Raw genomic sequence first — 16,251 nt, 5'->3', positions numbered from 1 at the left:
GAAACTTTCTGATGAGGTAGTATATATGTTGGAAGTTTAAGTTTGATAAAATATAAGATTTCCTTTGTGTTGCAAAAATAAGATTATTATTTTAAAGTGAGACCAAGCCCACCTGTGGTTTTAAATGCCGGCCCGATCTTGTAGAAAAATAAATGTCAAGAATCTTTTAATATCTGTGCTTCATACTGGGCAATGACTCTTTAAGACCTATTATCTACTGAGAAACCTAGGAGGGAACTTTTCACTTCCTGGCACTTCTATTCCTTCTCCTGACACCAAGCCAATGGCCAGTCAGAGGGATCAAATTCTGGCATTTAACAATAGTAGGCAACCTAGGGAATCGTATTCCCATAAATGACTGCAAGATAAAGAGCTTCCAAGTATAATTACTTGAAAAAAAAAAAACCCTGAGTTTTACTAGAGTAAATCAGCATTACACACTTCAAAGATCACTGAAACAGCCTCTGAAAACATAGTTATCTATTCATGCCTCCCTGAATTTTTTAGTAAAGAATCAATACATACATGCTAAAATGTGCATGTGCACATGTATACAAAGGACTAATCAAAAACAACAAAAACGTAGCTGAATTTTTTTAAAAGGACAAAGCAGTTTTCTTTCTTTCCTCTCATTTTGCAACAGAAACATTAGAGACGAGGACCACTATTCAATAGTCATCTATTTAAGAATTTTGCAAAGCTCAAAACAAGTGTTAACCAATGAGAAAGTACAAACACTAGCAATCATTCTGTACAATACTCAGAGGCCACAGGACTCTGGTTTGCTTACCTGGATATTCTAAGTAAAATACAGATCTCAATCAGGTCTGATACAACAGAAGAGAGTTCAGAAATGGAGTTAATTTTTGCTCTGTCATTCACTCATTTCTGATCTTGGTCAAACCACACTCTATAGCTCAGGTTCTCAAGCTTGGGCTGAACCAGCATCATGTGGTTGTGAAGCTGTTGTTAGGAGTCGTTATCGTTGGAAGCACTGAACATAATAACTGAAAGTGCGAAGGACGAAACGGCTGCAATCTTCTGCCCTGGTCTAGTTTGCAGAGTAGCTTTCTGCTCGCTTTGACAGGTAACGTGTCTCTTACCAACACCGAGAAGAAACAGTCTAAATCGAACCAGTTCGTGAGAACAGCACAACTGACTTGTGATTATCACAGTTGATCTCTCCACAGAGGATTTTTTCATACCTTTTGTGATCCTCGAAGGTAAGCCAGGAGCATCCGGCACATGGGTAAAAGGATAAGGCTGCAGTTGAGGTTCAGGACAGATGCAGAGGCTCTGCTTAGACACAATCCTAGCTGAACAAACAAGGCAAGGGTCAAAACAGTCAAGTGCAAAAGGACAAAAGCCTCGATCTACAGCTGCAGGTCTCACTCTGCTTTGTAAAGACCAGGCCAAATGCCCACTCCTTCAAGAATCATGAAGAATCCTTTCATCTTAGTAAAGCTTCAAAAAAATTTTTTTCTGCTCTCAATGCTCTTATTGATTTTTTTTTAATTTTTGCTGGTAATTTAATCACCTTAATACACTTTTCATCTCAGTGTCAAATTCTTATACTATTCTGGGCTTAAAAAGCCTAGGGTCTCATCATGGTGTGTTCTACACCTCCACAATCAGGGAGAACAGGAGTCTGCATAAGAAGCCTCATTTGTTTCCTCCCCCTCTCAAAATCTCCCCATTTCTACATAACCTACTCATTCACACACACTTATCTCACTTCTTCACCCCAGTATCTCTATTCCCCTCTGGCTTCACCTTAAACTCTATTCCTCTTGAGTACTCCCCTGGCGTGAAGATTGGCAATATCCCAATGTTACAAGCATTGTAATTTCTTTTGTACTGTCTTATCATGTTTTCAACACTATTTCCTGCCAGCTCTTTTTTTAATTACAATTTATTCACTTTGTATCCCTGCTGTAGCCCCCTCCCTCGTCTCCTTACGGTTCCACCCTCTTTCCCTCATCTCCCCCTATACCTTTTTCCTAGTCCCCTTATAGGGGAGGACCTTCTCCCCTTCTATCTCATCAAAGCCGGCTACATCATCTTCCTCTGTAGACAGCCTACAGACTGGGGAAAGATCTTCACCAACCCTACATCTGACAGAGTGCAAATATCCAGAATATATAAAGAACTGAAGAACTTAAACACTCACAAAGCCAAGTAATCCAATTAAAAATGGAGTACAGAGCTAAACAGAGAATTCTCAAAAGAGGAATATCGAATGGCGGAGAAACACTTAAAGAAATGCTCAACATCCTTAGTCATCAGGGAAATGCAAATCAAAACAACCCTGAGATTCCACCTCACACATCACCTCTGTTACATATAACAGATTAAAAACAGTTGTCTATCTTCACTGGTTATGAACAGCTTGGTCACTTTATATTTATTAACACTAACTCTCCCCTGAAACTTTATAAAGTAGTTACTGTTAATAATATCTCTATATTTAAGAACAATGTGTCATTATGTTATTAAGATTTTTTACCCAACCACAATAAACAACAAACGTTCAGCGCCAAAATGCCAACCTAAGGGCTCTGGCTCAAGCACCTGTGCTAATAACTACTGCATATGCTACTTCTTCACCACGGCTTTAATTGGAGCACAGAAGCAAAGAGGAGGCAATAAATACTCTGATAAATACTCTGTTGACAGATCAATGAAGATCAGAAGTAAGTGGCTTTAGACAACTATCTTAAATAAGTCTTTCCTCCTAAAAGTTTTTTTCTGTTTGTAGGACCGTCCTTGTTCCTTTTCTTAAGGACTGGAGAAGTCTGAGATGCGAATACTGCAGTACTACAGAAAGCCACAAGGACATGTTAGGAATTGGCTAAATGGTGTGGTGGAGATGGGACTTCTTCTCTCACTCCCTTCAATACATGGTATGTTGTTCGTTCCTTTTCTCCTCTTTCTCTTAGCACATGCTGATCTCCCTAAGAACACAACATTCTAAAATGCTTTAAGATTATTTTGCATCAGCTGCTTTACATCAGATTTCTATGATGATCCTCAGATAAACTCTATAAGGTAGGCTCTGCCACCCTTTAGGTGATGAGCTGTTAGAAAATAAGAGCTACTCACTCAGTCAGGAATTCTCAGCTCAGTGGCTTAGGGTAGTACCTGGAAACTATACCATTCTTCCAGGTGATTTTAACATGCAACCTGGGTTGAGGACCACAGTCTTAAGTTGGTTAACTAAGATGTGTTGTTTATAAGGTAAGAAACATTAAATTATAAACAAGTAAATGCAAATGTGTCTCCCCAAGTGATCAAATTTAACTTCAAAACTTAATTTTTGTAAGAAATTCAAATGCAATTATTCCAAATACACATAAACCAAGAAGTGACAGCGACCTCCCTCTTTAAATCTGACACAATGTGTAGAGCAGCAGCGGAGGCAGCTGCCTGATCATCTGATGCCCAGTATGTACTTCAATGAATACAAGATGTTTTCATGCCTTTGTAAGAAACTATTTCACATATTTTGAAGATGATTTATTCAGAGGTCTGATGAAGTGAAACAGCCTGCCCGAAGCCAAAGAAACTGTAGAAGGTAAATTCCTTACCCAGACTATGTCTTCTCATCTCATATTAAAAACATGGCAAAAAAAAAAAAAAAAAAAAAAAACATCAAAGGCTATGGGAGGAAATCTTGAAATGGAGTAAGCTAGCTCCAATAGTTCTCATGAGCCACATATATCATGTCTCAGTTGCCAGTACAACTCACTAGCCAAGTCAAGATCTTGAATTTCATTTCCCACCAAGTCCGTGTGCCTCACTGCATTCTTGGGTTATGAGCTACTACTGTAGTCCTCGCCAGCACCACCTCCTCTTCAGTTAGTACACTCATAAATGTACGTGTGTCTGATTAGACATCAAACTTGATGTTTCCCTGTAGTGCCTCGATTCTCACAAAGCCATTTATAGAGAGAAACAATATCTTCACAATCATTAATCTCTCCTTATACTTGGCTCTCAATTACGTGATTATAGACACTTACTTGTTCCTGTCTACTGTTTCTTCACATCCATGTTGTTTCTCAGAAGTCAAGTCTGCTCTTTGTAGAAATTTATCCTCAGCCCTAACATAATGGCAGTACTCTTGTAAAAGCAAAATTTAATTGACTCGACAAAAAAAACATGCAACCATGCTTTAAAAGTTATCTTATTATTAGGATACAATATTATATGGTGAAAATATAAGATACAGGCTTTTATGAAAATATTTAATCATATTGTTCATTAACTGGATACCACAAAATTATAAGTAACTCCAAATAATTGGATATAAAACTAGTATAAATTTTAAAATATAGATAACATGAAGTTTATTTTATCAACACTATAAGTAACTTAGAACTTAGCAGCAAAAACATTTAAACCCATTATTTAAACTATTTAACTAATATTGAAGCCAGTATGTTTATAATTGAAAGAATTATGAAGCCAAAGTTCTAAGCCTAAAAGAATCAAAAGCAACAAAAGTATCTCTCCCCCCTTAGCAAAGAAGTTATTTGTGCAAGTGATGAAGTTGTTTACAGAAATCCGTAAGGGTCAAAATGCAGAAAGTAAGGGTCCATGAGGTGCCCAGCAACATGGCACAACTAGAACGCATCTAACATGCTAAGAACATCAAAGAAGAGGGGATATTAAGATTGCATAAGGCAGAGGACTGTTATTGCTGATGGGAGATAGTGCCTTTTCAACATAAAAAGGATGACAGACCAGTGAAATCTCAATAATCAGATGCCTAAACAAGACCTGAATAATGACCACACAAGCTGACATGCCAACATAGTTGGCTAAAATTCACTAGGCCCACACCTAGGTAAAGAAATGTAAGCAAGGCTCTTCCCCACTTTTTCTTCTAAGCAGTTTAGTGTGCCTGGTTTTATATTGAGGTCTTTGATACACTTGGACTTTAGTTTTGGGCAGGGTGATAAGTATGGATCTATTTGCATTTTTCTACATGTAGACATCCAATTAGACCAGCACCGTTTGTTGACTATCAATGCAGATGCTGAGACTTAAGGGCAACTTTTGGGCAGAGTGCAGGGAATCTTATGAAAGAAGGGGCAAACAGTAAGATCGGGAGAGGACAGGAACTCCACAAGGAGAGCAACAGAACCAAAAATTCTGAGCATAGGGGTCTTTCCCAAGACTGATACTCCAACCAAGGACCATGCATGGAGATAACCTAGAGCCCCTGCACAGATGTAGCCCATGGCAGTTCAGTATCCAAGTGGGTTCCATTGTAATAGGAACAGACAGTCTCTGACATGAACTGATTGGCCTGCTCTTTAATTACCTCCCCCTGAGGGGGAGGCAGCATTACCAGGCCACAGAAGAAGACAATGCAGCCACTCCTAATGAGACCTAGTTGACTAGGATCAGAAGTAAGGAAAAGAAGACCTCCCCTATCAGTGGACTTGGGGAGGGGCATGCATGCAGAGGGTTGAGGAAAGGAGGGATTGGGATGGGAGGAGGAAGGGAACCACAGGGGGATACAAAGTGAATAAAGTGTAATTAATTAAGAATTTAAAAAAAAGAACGGTAAGCAATCAATAACGACAGAAAGTGGAAGGATCAGTCTTCCCCAGGGAAGAGCCCACAATAGGTTATCCAACCCCAAATGACCAGCTCTAGCACATGTGCATATAAAGAAGAGTAAATGGACAAAGCAGGATGCATATGTGTGTAAGAGGCAATAATCATGGAAGAGGTGGTAAAGTTTAGAGGAGGGAGGGAGGGAGGACAAAAGAAGTTGGAGAGGGCAGAGGAAGATTGGAAACTATGTAAATGCAGTACCTATATACGGAATTATCAAAAACAGTTTTTAAAAAGATACAAATATAACACTAAGACTCTGCCACCGAAAACACAAAACAGAGACTGGAGATATGGCTCAGAAGTTAAGAGTACTTACTGCTCTTTTAGAGGGCTCAGAGCTAGGTTCAGTTCTCAGCACCCACATGTCTGCTCACAACCACCCATGACACCAGTTTTAGGGGACCTGTAGCCTTCTTCTGGACTTTGCAGGCATCCAGGACACATACAGTACATATACATACATGTAGGCAAAACACATACATAAAACACAATAAATATTTAAAGCACAAAATAGTTACACAGAGAAAGCATCACAACTAATTATCATAAAATACAATCAAGTGAACTGTCATGGCTGGCCATTTGTTTAGTGTTTCAAAAAGCGAGTTGCTTTGCTGTAGTATTTATGGGTGAGCAATAAATATTTTTAAATTTTAACACTTGGTTTTATGAGCAATAATTTTTAATTGCTACAGAATAAACTTAACAAAATAAGTGTAGGAATTGTATATAAGAACAAATAATAGAAAGATGTAAAAGATGTGATGCAATATATAGATGACATTATCTTCGTAGGAAGACATGGTAAACATAGATGCTAATGGTTTACAAGTTGATTAATGTACTCAATGAGAGGCCAATCAAAACCCAAATATTTTTTAATGAAGCCTAATTAACTTAAAATTGTATTCACAAAAGCTAAGTCACAAAACGTTAAGACAAAAATAAAACCTATTAAGAGAAAGAAAAATTTGACCTCTGTACAAACGGACTTATTACAAAGTAACAGTGATTTAGAGTATTATTTTGTGGAGATATAAATTGCCACAGAAACAAAGCAAAGATGCAAATACAAGTGTTCTGATCTATGGCGTCTGGCAAAAGTTGTGTGTGGGATTAGTGGCAAAGAAAGAGCATATTTGCTTAAAAGAAAAATTTGTTATACCTGTTGGAAAATGTGAGAGTATATCTCTATTTCTTGAATTCTAATAAAAACATTGTTATTTCTTAAATTGTTAAGAACTTAAATAGCAGAAACAAAGAATTTTCAAGAGTTGAGTGTGAGTGTATCACTAATGGATTTCTATCACAGATATCCTTTATCTCATTCACACAATCACATTGCATAACACACATTTTGAAAACTCAGTACTGTTTGATATTGATGAAATAGCTTTCAGATACTGGTTCAAATCATACTCTGGCAAGAGCATCACCCTTATTACGTAGTACTACTCACAAAAATATATATGGGGTCCCATCTGTACATCTTTTTTCAGAAGTAGGTACCAAATGAACCTTCTTAAAGAATAATAAGAAAATACATATAAAGCAGATGTGTTTTCTGTCATAAATGTGTCTATGCCTCCAAGGAGCCTAAATTAATGCTTAGCAAAATACCAACTATGCTAAACTAGAGTTGTTGTCAAAATCTGAAATATTGCTCCCAGAGGATAGATGTGATAAGTAGCTGTTTTAAAAAAATAACTTTTCTGAACGATAAAAAGTAATTAATATGTCCACAAGACTAATCCAAGGCAGAGGTTAGAACACCTTAGCGATACAGTTCAGTGAATAAACCTGAGTCAACACATAAACATCATTTTCTCTGGACTGTCTAGTGAAGATGTTAAAGATCATGATTTCAGAGTGATGAGTTTGTTGCTTATCTAGGCCTCCAGAGAAATGTCTTGTTATTTCTTTTAATCTGGAATCAGCATATGATAAGAAAACTTTAACCCAAGGGACTCTAGATAGTTACTTCACCTGCAATACCAACATAGTAACATCCCTTGAAATATGTAAACAAAGATAAAATTTAACATAGATGTTCAGGATTTAAAAATACAAATAAATTATCTTTACTTCCTTTGGGGTTCAATATTCTATAAAAAATGTACAGTTCTCCATTACCTGTCACTGAATGTCTGAACTGTGTAATTATTGTGTTTACATTAAACTACACAGTAATTGGAATCAAAATGACTTTAAATACCCTTTTGGAAGAAGACAGAGTTTATTTGGAATTCTTTTCCTTTCTAGGATGCAAAATCCAACTGGAAATTTTACCAGTGATTCATTTCCTCATATATGCTTCCTCAATACATTTTTTTTATATATAAACTAAAACCAAAACATTCCCATCAGTTCACAGAGTACAAAACTAACACATTGAGAAACAGTGGAGAGTGAGGAAAACAAGAGACAAAATCCTTTCTAAATGTCATTATAGGAAAACATTTCACCTGCTTACTTCTTGAGGAATCTTCTACAATGGTATATTTGCTAAATCTATTTGTTTTTCTTTAGTCACTATTCTACCATAGGCCCCACAGGAGTCCACAACCAGAAATGTGCACTCTAGAGTTTCCACATGTTAGGAAGCTAATTGTCACTAGAGGGCAGTGAGGTTCAGAGATCATGGTTTGTTTCTGGGATACATAATTAACTGAGAATTCTGGTGTTATGTAGTTTTAAGATTACAAAAACACTTTAAATGAATAGGCACAAATTCTTGCTATAGACTGCTTGTTCTGCCCCCGTTTATTTCTTTCTTCTTCTTTTTTTATTTATTAAAATGTATTCCGTTTCTCAGCTGCAGCCCCCTCCCTCTTGCGCGCCCAATCCTGCCCTCCCCCCCCCTCTTCTCTTCTCATGCCCCTCCCCCAGTCCACTGATAGGGGAGGTCCTCCTCCCCTTCCATCTGACCCTAGCCTATCAGGTCTCATCAGGATTGGCTGTATTGTCTTCCTCTGTGGACTGGTATCGCTGCTCCCCCATTGGAGGGAGGTGATCAAAGAGCCAGCCACTCAGTCATGTCAGAGACAGACCCTGCTCCCCTTACTAGGGTACCCACTTGGGCTACATCTGTGCAGGTGTTCTAAGTTATCTCCATGCGTGGTCCTTGGTTGGAGTATCAGCCTCAAAAAAGACCACTGTGCCCAGATTTTTTTGGTTCTGTTGCTTTCCTTGTGGAGCAACTGTACCCTCCATGTCTTCTCCAAACAAAGACTGGCTGAGTCTCAGCATCTGCTTTGATACTCTGCTGGGTAGTCTTTCAGAGGCCCTCTGTGGTTGGCCCCTGTCCTGTTCCCTCTTTTCTCCCTCCTCCAATGTCCATCCCATTTGCTTTTCTGAATGAGGATTGATTATCTTACCCAGGGTCGTCCTTCTGGCTTAGCTTCTTTAGGTGTACAGATTTTAGTATGATTATCCTATACTATATGTCTAATATTTACTTATAAGTGAGTCTATACCATGTATGTCTTTCTGCTTCTAGGATACATTAGTTCTCTAGGTGAAATTCTTCATCATAATGGAAAATAATAGTTTAAAGGAATCACGACACCCAGGAAAGAATTAGAACTCCTAGAGAAGAAGGAAAGACTAGTTCATGTTCCATATCTGTCTGTATGTGTGTTTATATCAATTGATTTTCACCATGATGTTCAAATGTGCCTGAGAGTACGCATCTGCAAAGCATGAAGATGCTCCTCACCCCCAAGACACAGTGAACACACTGGCAGCTTGTTCTTGGATTTCCCACACTCAAAAGCAACAAGAAACAAACATCTGCTTTTTAAGTCGCCCTCTCTATGGTGTGTTGTTAAAGAAGCCCAAATTAACACTGCACAATCATAAAACAGCACAGTACAATATCTGTGTACAAGCTCCTGAAGTTTTGAACACTGGGCTTCATAGCTTAAATCTGCTACCTACACTTTATCTGTAACTAGTTAACTGTGTATAAAGCTAGTGTAATGTACTATTATGGAACATTAGCTTTATGAAATAAAATGATATAAAGGTATATAAAATTATACTATGGCAATAGAATAATTCTAGATTTTAAGGCTTTTGTGAAACATAAAAAAAAATTTAATGCAGGCAGGATAGAAATTTAACAGTGCCTTAGGTCCACTGTCTCATATTATTTCTCTAAACACCTTTCTGCATATCTATAGCAAATACTATCTGTTCCACTTGCATTATTCATTCATCACATATTTCTGTGAAATACACTACAAGTCATAAGGAGGAAACTAAAATTTAAAAAAAAAAAAAACACTTTTGCCTTTATGGTGCTTATATTTTAGTAGGTGAAGCAGATATTAATCAAACTGTCAGAAAAACAAAAGTATAGTTTAACAGTAACAAATGCCAGAAATGAGAAATAAAGAATATGTGCATGTGTGACAGAAAATTAGACCTAAATGGTAGATCACTCAGCTTTCTTTGATTAAATAAAGCTCTGAAGTTTTGTTTGAAAAACAAAGTCAACTACGAATGAGACGTATCTTAGGTGCAAGAACGGTTTAAAAGTGGTGTGTGGCAAATGGGAGCACGGTGCATATAAGACTAACTAAAGCCGGCTTGTCCTGAGCCTGGAGAGATGGCTCAGTGGCTAAGAGTAAGCCTCCCTCCTGTTGAGAACCTGATTTCAGCTCCCACCACCCACACGGAGGCTCACAACTTCATATAACTCCAGTTCCTAGTGACCCAACACCCTCTTCTGGCCACTGTAGTTACACGAACCTTGTGCCGATACACAGATATACATAATTTCGATTTAAAGATGGCCAACAGATTTTTCAGCAGAATAATGGGATGAACAACATGAAGCTGGAGAAGCACGTGGGGAAAATAATGCTGGACTATACACATTAATTAAGAATGCTCTCCTCTCTCTATCTCTATCTCCCTCCCTCTCTTCCTTCCTCTATCTCTTCTGTGTTTTGTTTTGTTGTTGTTGTTGTTGTTTTAGAGTAGAGTGTCTATACATCCCAGGCTTGTATAAAACTATGTAGTAAAGGCTAACCTTTTAGTTTATGTTCCTACCACCTCAACTTCCTGAGTAAAATAATCTTACATATTGCCTGAATTAGAATTTGCCTCTATCCCAAAGTCAGTTCAGAGTGAGTTAGTCTATAGTTGTTATATAACAGATATAAACTAAACACTCTATAAAGAGCAAACATTTCAGTCTCACAGTTTGGAAAGTATCACAGTCCATTATTGTGGCGTATGTGGTGTCAAGTGAGAATGACTTCCTCATTGCCATGCCTTCTTTCCCCTTTCATGGTGTAAACTTGTCTCTCTCTCACAGACTCCACCCTTGTGGCCTGGTCACCTCATCAACCAAAGACCTCAACTCTTAAAACTATCACCGTAGTGGTAAAAGGGAAGAAGGTACATACATTCAGACCAAAGCACACAGCAAATGAATTACAGGTAGTGAAGTGGGCATCAAAAGGACTGAGGTTTAATAATGACTACACTCAATGAACAGACTAGAAGGAACTTTGAGGAGGGGGCTAAGCACCTACATTACTTCCTATGATTAATATTTCATTAGCAACGAGGACAGTCTTGTAAGCCTATCATGTTTGAGTTATAGATAGATGGGAATCAGTCTTAACTAGGATTTATGAGAGAATTAATTTTCCCTCTGACTTTACTAAAATGTAGAACTCTTTTTATTGAGTTGGCAGTAATTTTAATTACCTTGACTTAAGTGATTATTTCACAATTATACATATAACAAACAGTTGTGTATCTTTGGTATACGGTATTTTGAATTGTCAGTCTTAATTTCTTTTACTCAATTAGGAGAAAAAAGTTAATCCTAATTTCTTAAAAGTAGATGGAGGAAATGGGAAGGGAAAATGATAGATTATATTAAAATAACAAAATAAACTTTTAACTATATTTTAAATTCAAATAGCTCTATCTAGCTAAACAAACATCATTCTTAAATATGATATTTTACCCATGATATTAAGTATCCTTCAATTTAGTTAATGTTAATTACTATGATATCCCATTGTTTGTATATATTATAATGGCTTATTAACATTTATTTGGGCATTTACACATAATTAGATATTTGATGTTTCTAATGTTAGACAGATTAAAACACCTATGTAAACATCTCATAAAGAAACTTTCCCTATATACCTAACATTTTAGAAGACAGATTTTTTTTTATAATTGACTACGAATGACAAAGCTGTTAGGAATATATTATCACACTAGCTGGTGATGTGGTCCACATACTAATACATTGTCTTTTAGTGACTCATTCTCGCTCTGCTCTTTTCCATAAGCTTATGCTTTTCTGGTAATCTGTGTGCTTATGAATCAAACGCTCCCTCCTATGCTTTGTTTATCATTATCATGTACTGATTACATTAAGCAAAGGGTCTCATGGTGATACTTAAATACCTGCATATTATGTGCTATCATAATCTCACCCCTTACTGTCGTATCACCCCCTCTGCTCACACTAATCCTATCCCTCTTCTCTGATTGTCCTTTATATACATTTCTATTCCTTAAAAAATAAAAATAAAAACCTAGATTCCACATATGAGAAAAATGTACAGAATTTTTCTCTCTGTATCTGACTTTGCTTAACTGGAGGATCTTTTCTTCCACCCACTTTCACGCAATGTATCATGACTTTATTTTTATAAATAAATAAACTGAATAGATATCTGCGTATATATGCCACATTATCCAGTCATCTGTTGACGGACAGTAAACTGAGTCCATGATTCGTCATTGTGACCTGAGCACATGCATGTGCAGGAGTCTTTGCAGAATGCTAAGCTAAATTCCCTCAGGGATACACTGAGGAATGATATAGCTGAGTCATATGGTAGCTCTATTTTCAGGTTCACTTGTTGTTGTTCTGAGGACCTCCCATGGTCCTCCCATGGTCCTCAGAACAACAATAAATGTGTGTATTATAATAATCTATTCCCATCAGGAATGTACAGTGGTCTTTTTCCCACCACTGTATCATCAACGTCATTTGTTGAAGAATATACTTAAAAAAAAAAAACAAAAGATACTAGCTCCGCAGGATCGCCATCACTGACAGTACGGCCCGCCCAATCCCACAGTGACAGAGAATACACTATATACTCACCAAAACCAGGCAGAAACGCCATACAGCCTAGACACACCAGGCGCTGGGCCTCCCAAGCTTGAAGAGCACAACAAAGAGATCCCAGGACTTCCCAGAAAGCATTGGGACTAGCAACCCAGTCTCCAGTTACAGCGGGACGTGGCGGCGGAGCAGCACTGAACTTGCAGGGCACCACAGCCCTCCAGTTTAAGACTAACCAGGGCCAAACCAGAGAACAGAGAGCCTGGTTACCCCATCCCTGCTGAAGTGACCACCCTGAAATCTCCAGCTGCAGCAAGACCTCAGAACCTGGCAGTGACAGCAGCACAGAACTGGCGGAACACATCAAAGAAGCAGGGCCAAACCAGAGAGCAGAGAGCCCCGGATACCAAGATCTCTGCCAAGAGACCTGCCTGTACAGCTAGTCCTCAGCACATGCTGAGAGTGCTCAGCCTCCTGAAGAACTCTCTAGACACCAGAGAGAGACAGAACCAGTCTGATCTGCAGAATCCAAAAACAAACAGGGAAGGTTTCAGATAAGCCAATGGCCAGGGGTAGGCAAAAGAACACTTCCAACATAAATCAGGACATCATGACTTCACCAGCAAACCCCAAAATCGATGGATACTCCAATTCAGAAGAAGCACAGGAAAATGATTTTAAAGCCATGCTTGCCCAATTATTTGAGACTCATAAGGAGGAAATGAACAAGTCTTTCAAAGAGATGACAAGTCAATTGGAGGCAAAGAAAGAAGAAATAGACAATATCCTTAAAGAAACACAGGCAAACATAGCCAAACAAATAGATACACAAGTAAAGGAAAAATTAGTGGCATATAAAAAGGAAATGAAAAAAGAAATAGAGTCCATCGTAGAGACACAGGAATCCAAATTCAAACACATGAAAGAAATGGTGCAAGGCATGAAAACAGAATTAGAATCAATAAAGAAAACACAAAATGAGAAAACCCTTGAGCTGGAGAACTTGGAGAAAAGATCAGGAACCACAAAAGTAAGCATCACCAACAGAATACAAGAGATGGAAGAGAGAATCTCTGGAGCTGAAGACACACTTGCAGAAATGGATACTTCTCTCAAAGAAAAAGTAAAATCAGAAAAGTTCCAATCACAAAATATCCAAGAAATCAAGGATGCTATGAAAAGACAAAATCTAAGAATAATAGGAATTCATGAAAAAGAAGACTCCAGACTCTAAGGTCCAGAAAATATTTTCAAGAAAATCATAGAAGAAAATTTTCCCAACTTAAAGAAAGAGATGTCCATAAATATACAAGAGGCCTACAGAACTCCAAATAGACTAGACCAGAAAAGAAACACATCACGTCACATCATAGTCAAAACACTAAATCTACAGAACAAAGAAAAGATATTAAAAGCAGCAAGGGAAAAAGGCCAAGTAACATATGAAGGTAGACCTATCAGAATCACACCGGACTTCTCATCAGAAACTATGAAAGCCAGAAGGGCCTGGGCAAGTATCATGGAGACTCTAAGAGATCACAAATGTCAACCCATAATACTATATCCTGCAAAGCTTTCAATCAACATAGATGGAGAAAACAAAATATTCCATGACAAAACTAAATTTACACAATATCTACACAGCAAACCATCCCTACAGAAGATACTAGAAGGAAAACTCCAATCCAATGAAAACAAATTCACCCAAGAAAACAGGGCATACAGATAATATCCCAACAAAAATGAAAAGAAAACAAGCAATGAAACAGGGTTAGATCATCGACTCCATTACAAAAGGAACTAACATGCATTGGTCACTATTATCTATCAATATCAATGGACTCAACTCACCAATAAAAAGACACAGGCTAACAGAATGGTTAAGGAAACAGGATCCAACATTCTGTTGCATCCAAGAAACACACCTATGCAACAAAGACAAACACTACCTCAGAGTAAAGGGCTGGAAAACTTTTTCAAGCAAACGGTTCCAGAAAACAAGCTGGAGTAGCCATCCTAATATCTAATAAAATAGACTTTCAACCCAAGTTAATCAAAAAAGATAAGGAGGGCCACTATATTCTCATCAAAGGAAAAATCCACCAAGAGGACATCACAATCTTGAATATCTATGCCCCAAATACAAGAGCACCGACATTTGTAAATAAAACATTATTAAAGCTTAAATCATACATTGATCCTAATACCTTAATAGTGGGAGACTTCAACACTCCACTCTCACCAAGGGACAGATCAACTAGACAGACACCAAATAGGGAAATAAAAGCACTCACAGAATCCCTAAATCAAATGGACCTAATACAGATCATTTCACCCAAACTCAAAAGAGTACACCTTCTTTTCAGCACCGCATGGAACCTTTTCCAAAATAGACCATATAGTGGGCCACAAAGCAAGCCTCAACAGATACAAAAGGATAGAAATAATCCCTTGTATACTATCTGATCACCATGGACTAAAGCTAGACATCAACAACAACAGAAACAACAAAAAGCCGACAGGCACATGGAAACTGAACAACTTACTACTCAATGACAGCTGGGTTAAGGAAGAAATAAAGAAAGAAATTAAAGACTTCCTAGAATTCAATGAAAAGGAAGACACAACATACCCAAATTTATGGGACACATTGAAAGCAGTGCTCAGAGGAAAATTTATAGTACTAAGTGCCTGCAAGAAGAAATTCGTAACATCACATACAAACAACTTAATGGCCCAACTGAAAACCCTAGAAAAAAAAAGAAGCAGATACACCCAAAAGGAGCAGACGGCTGGAAATAATCAAACTAAGGGCTGAAAACAATCAACTAGAAACAAATGAAACTATCCAAAGAATCAATGAAACAAAAAGCTGGTTCTTTGAGAAAATCAACAAGATAGACAAACCCTTAGCCAAACTAACTAAAAAGCAGAGAGAAACTATCCAGATCAGCAAAATCAGAAATGAAAATGGGGACATAACCACAGACATTGAGGAAATCCAAACAATTATTAGGTCATACTACAAAAGCCTATATGCCACAAAATTTGAGAATCTAAATGAAATGGATAATTTTCTTGAAAGATTCCATCTACCAAAACTAAGTCAAGATCAGGTAGAAAGACTGAATAGCCCTATATCTCCCAAGGAAATCGAAGCAGTCATTAACAGTCTCCCCTCCAAAAAAAGCCCTGGACCAGATGGCTTCAGCGCAGAATTCTACAAGACCTTCAAAGAAGTGCTAACTCCAATTCTCCTCAAGCTATTCCACAAAATAGAAACAGAAGGAACACTACCAAACTCATTCTATGAAGCCACAGTCACTTTAATACCTAAACCACACAAAGACCCAACAAAAAAAGAGAACTTCAGGCCTATCTCTCTTATGAACATTGATGCAAAAATACTCAATAAAATACTTGCAAACCGAATCCAAGAACACATCAAAGATATCATCCACCATGACCAAGTACGCTTCATCCCAGGCATGCAAGGGTGGTTCAAC

The 16,251-nt window shown here is 37.7% G+C and overlaps 1 protein-coding gene across 2 annotated transcripts in view; it reads right to left on the bottom strand.

Annotated features, from left to right (window-relative positions):
• Nucleotides 1-16,251, bottom strand: part of Nox4 (NADPH oxidase 4) — a 147,336-nt gene that overhangs the window by 108,863 nt on the left and 22,222 nt on the right. The window contains exon 3 of one of the 2 annotated variants that reach the window (XM_060367489.1): nucleotides 1,206-1,316. In XM_060367489.1, the coding sequence (XP_060223472.1) occupies nucleotides 1,206-1,316 (111 nt within the window). The remainder of the gene's footprint in view (nucleotides 1-1,205; nucleotides 1,317-16,251) is intronic. The other variant, XM_060367490.1, reaches the window with a different exon arrangement.

This window comes from Meriones unguiculatus, chromosome 14 (assembly GCF_030254825.1).
Source record: "Meriones unguiculatus strain TT.TT164.6M chromosome 14, Bangor_MerUng_6.1, whole genome shotgun sequence".
Taxonomy (NCBI): domain Eukaryota; kingdom Metazoa; phylum Chordata; class Mammalia; order Rodentia; family Muridae; genus Meriones; species Meriones unguiculatus.
Note: the sequence above shows the minus strand (reverse complement) of the source record. Positions and strands in the feature narration are given on the sequence as shown.